The following is a 3,934-nucleotide window of genomic DNA, read 5'->3' as shown; positions in this document are numbered from 1 at the left end:
CACAAGAAAATACAGAGAGAGAATCGTTGTACAAGCTACAGTAGTAGCTGAAGCATTTCCAAAGCTCTTCCCAGAGTGCGGGCGTCCTGAGGACAAGTTTCAGGGACTGCGCTAAACCTACTCATACCGATGCACTGGAAATTAATGTTACTTTAGAAAAACACATATAAAATTCTAGGATATAAAGTATTTAAAAATAATTTATAAATATTGCTACAGATGGTCCAAATTTTAAGGTTTTTGTTTTTGTTTTAGTTTGTGATTTAAATGGCTATCGGCTATTTCACTAAACATCGATGTAAACAAAAATCAATAATCATAATGTTGTTCTGCCATAGATATATAACCAAATATCTATTTTATTATCTTTACTTCTCAATATATATTGTAGTCAATTTTAATAACCCTTTATTAACCAATAATGGGTTGATTAAATAATTGGAATACCACTTGCACTGTAAGAGTTGGGAAATCAGTAGCATAGTAAACTACTTTTACATCAATAAAATAAGTCTAAAAATAGCATAATGAGTAACAAAGCAATTTGGTGACAACTAATTTTTTGAATGTGTCCTTCACATCTTTGTTCCTAAGGTTGTAGATCAATGGGTTCAGCATGGGAATCACCACTGTATAAAACACAGAAGCCACTTTAACTACAAGTGAAGAAGTTTCAGGGTTAGGAACACAGTAAAGGAAAAGGATGGTTCCGTGGAAGATGGTGATGGCAGTCAGGTGGGAGGCACAGGTGGAGAAGGTTTTCTGGCGCCCACTTGCAGAAGGTATCTTCAGAACAGTGATGAAAATGAGTATATATGACATGAGAATAATCATCAGGCTGCTCACCTCATTGAATACAGCAATAATAAAACATAGCATCTGGGTGATATAGGGGTCTGAGCAGGAGACAGAGATAATAACAGAGTACTCACAGATAAAATTATTCATGATGCTAGACTTACAATAGGACAGTGTAAGAAGAAAATATGTGAGTGTCAGGGAACACACTATACCCCATGTGTAGGACCCACCCACCAGAAGAGCACAAAGCTTCTGAGACATAGTAGTGCTATAGAGCAAGGGGTTACAAACAGCCACAAAACTGTCATAGGCCATCGCTGCCAGCATGATAGTTTCTGTCACTCCAAAACTGCAAGTGAAACAAAATTGTGTGATGCAGCCTGAGAAAGAGATGGTTCTGTCTTCCACAACCAAGTTCTCCAACAGTTTCGGTGTAACTACGGTGGAATAACAGAAATCTATAAAGGACAAGTGACTCAGGAAAAAGTACATGATTGTGTGGAGTTTTGAATTGACCTTGATGATGATTATCATGCCCAAATTCCCCACCACAGTGACTGTGTAGATGGACAAGAAAACCAGAAAGAGTGGAACCTGAAATTCTGGGTATTCTGAAAAACCCAGGAGAGTAAAAGTGAATGTGCTGCTTTGATTTCCTTCAGATAACGTCATGATTCCTGTTGGATAAAATAACAACAACAAAAAATTATTTCTGGGAAGCAGACTGAAGACAGAAAGGAGACACAGAGACAGGAAAGAGGCTTCAAGTGTTCTGTGAAGTGTGACACAGAAGAGTGGTTCTCAAATTGCAGTCCCCAAACAGCAGCAGCAGCAGCACCTGGAATTTCTTAGGATTCCAAATTCTGCAACCTCATTATGAGACTTGAAAATTATAAAACTCTGGGATGTGGCCCACACTTTGCAGTTTAACCTGGCCTCCAGGTGGTTTTGATGCATGCTAAAGGGTGAGAACAAGTGGTGTGGAAAATATATATTAATTATCCTTTTGTTGAAAATCAGCACTTGCCAGTATTGTTAATATAGAACAGGAAAAGAAATTAATGGTTCAAAGGAAATTATACAAAACAGAGGCAAGAGAGACAGAACAGAAGCACAAAGAACCTTGTCATCATTCTAAGAATGACACTAAAGTTCAAGAAGATGGCTTGGCACAGCGATTGGTGGTGCATGAATATTAGTATTAATAGTTTTTGCATTTTCTGTCTTTTCTAGGCATAATACAAGATCAAATAAACATAGAATTTAAGACTTTGGATAACCCTCAAAATTTACCTGGCCCATAGCTTCTGTCTAGTGTTTCAGAGTTTGTGACAGAATCTCATCAATTAGATGTTTCCATACCCTCCATTAAAACCTTCCTCAATGCACATTGCCACCTGCTGTATTTTCATGTGTCTTTTATTAACATTTTGTTTAACTTACATTATTTATTAAATAAAGATAATCAATAAAATTTTTATTAACTGATTATTAACTTTAGGTGCTTTAGGTTAACCTTTCTGATATATACATATATATATATATATATCCTAATATATATACATATGTGTGTGTGTATATATATATACCTTAATATTATCAACAATATTTTCATAAAAAATATGTTCTACTACACAACAAAAATTACACAATTAAAATTGCACATTCCTTAACCAATAAAAAAAAAAAAATCCCTGATTTGGCAAACTTAGGGAAGATAACAGGTGAAAGTAGGGAGGACATAAAAAGAAAGGTCTCGTAATGTGTGAAGCAGAATGAATGAAGATATACACATGAGGCTGCAGCAGAAATGCATGTATAATTTCTTCCATCTTTTCAGGTTTACCTAGGACAAGTTTGGACTCCTGACTCAGCCCCATGAGTTTCTACCTTTACAGGCACTATAAGCAACCTGACACAAAGCATTTATCACGAGCATATTATTTCCAGTAGCAAGTGGGCCAGTGTATATACACTTTAAATATTAACCATTGTTCACACTTTTAATAAATGAATCCCCCTCAACATTTTATCATATTAGTAAATCCTAAAATTACTACTCTGGCTATTTGGCACACTTATTAGGTAAATAACAAAAAGATACACAGATAAATACTTGATATTTAAGCCTTGGCAATTTCAAATAACTTTCTACCACCAATGGTTAGAAAAAGACTTGTACTCAAATCAAAACCAGGCCTAGGGTGTTCAACATCAACAAATACCCCACTTTCTGCAACATGTTTCCATTTTCCATCAGTGATTCCACTGTTGCCAGTTTCTGTAATATAAATTTAATTCTAATAAATAATTCATGCCTTGTTAGTGAAAATTAAAATGTCCCTGCACATAAATAGAGACATATGGAATTTTTAGAGTAATCTATATGAACTAGCCCTCCACGTTTTCCACCTCAGTTGAAAGATGTCAAAAGACAAATGAACTAACCTGAAACCAGAAATTCTTGATTAATTTACTGAGGATACCCTTTTATAATTAATGAATCTCAGGCAGTTTTCTTCTCAGTAATCAAACATTCCTTAAGATAGCAACAGGCTTGGGATTGGCAATGAAAGCGGCGGTACATTTCAATGAAGGTGCTGGTAAAATGGGATTTCATTTTCAGGACATAAGAAGTCTCAGAGAGTACATGGAAAAAACTGAAGGCTGAATACACAGTTGTAACTCCACTTAACTCTGGGTCTTATACCTGCCCCCATGACTATGGAGATGTAGACCTCAGGGAATTATAATTGGGGTATTCCTCAATGGGCCTCCAAACACTCAATTTGTTGAAACACTGTGTCTGGTGTCATTGTGAGAGATGCATTTTTGTAAATTATTAAGGATAATTAATTCACCATATCTATTCCATTAACTGCTGTCAAGTATTGAATTGCTGAAATCATACATGTTCATTGAAGACTACATTACGGAATAGTTACCAAATAAGAAAAAATAAATAAATAAATAAGTATTCTTAAGTAGCTGGTATCATGTTAACAGCAGTTTAATTTTTGTACTGAAATGTACAGTGGAGAAATCTGGCAAACACTACATAAGGTACAAGATAAAAGTTATCATCAGCAGTGATATGATGTGCACATCATGTACCCCTGATATGATGTGATTG

The 3,934-nt window shown here is 35.4% G+C and overlaps 1 protein-coding gene across 1 annotated transcript; it reads right to left on the bottom strand.

The window, feature by feature from the left end:
• Positions 1-513: 513 nt before the first annotated feature.
• On the bottom strand, positions 514-1,473 carry LOC134376545 (olfactory receptor 5D13-like). Its single transcript, XM_063095055.1, has one exon. It carries the CDS (start codon positions 1,471-1,473, stop codon positions 514-516), a length of 960 nt encoding a protein of 319 aa, XP_062951125.1.
• Between the last annotated feature and the right edge of the window lie 2,461 nt (positions 1,474-3,934).

The sequence above is a fragment of the Cynocephalus volans genome, chromosome 4 (assembly GCF_027409185.1).
Source record: "Cynocephalus volans isolate mCynVol1 chromosome 4, mCynVol1.pri, whole genome shotgun sequence".
NCBI lineage: Eukaryota > Metazoa > Chordata > Mammalia > Dermoptera > Cynocephalidae > Cynocephalus > Cynocephalus volans.
The sequence above is the reverse complement of the archived record's forward strand: the minus strand, read 5'-3'. Positions and strand labels throughout refer to the sequence as shown.

What these genes read in the sequence shown, in the direction of transcription:
- LOC134376545 (XM_063095055.1), bottom strand. Translation starts at nt 1,473, where the DNA reads ATGACGTTATCTGAAGGAAATCAAAGCAGCACATTCACTTTTACTCTC.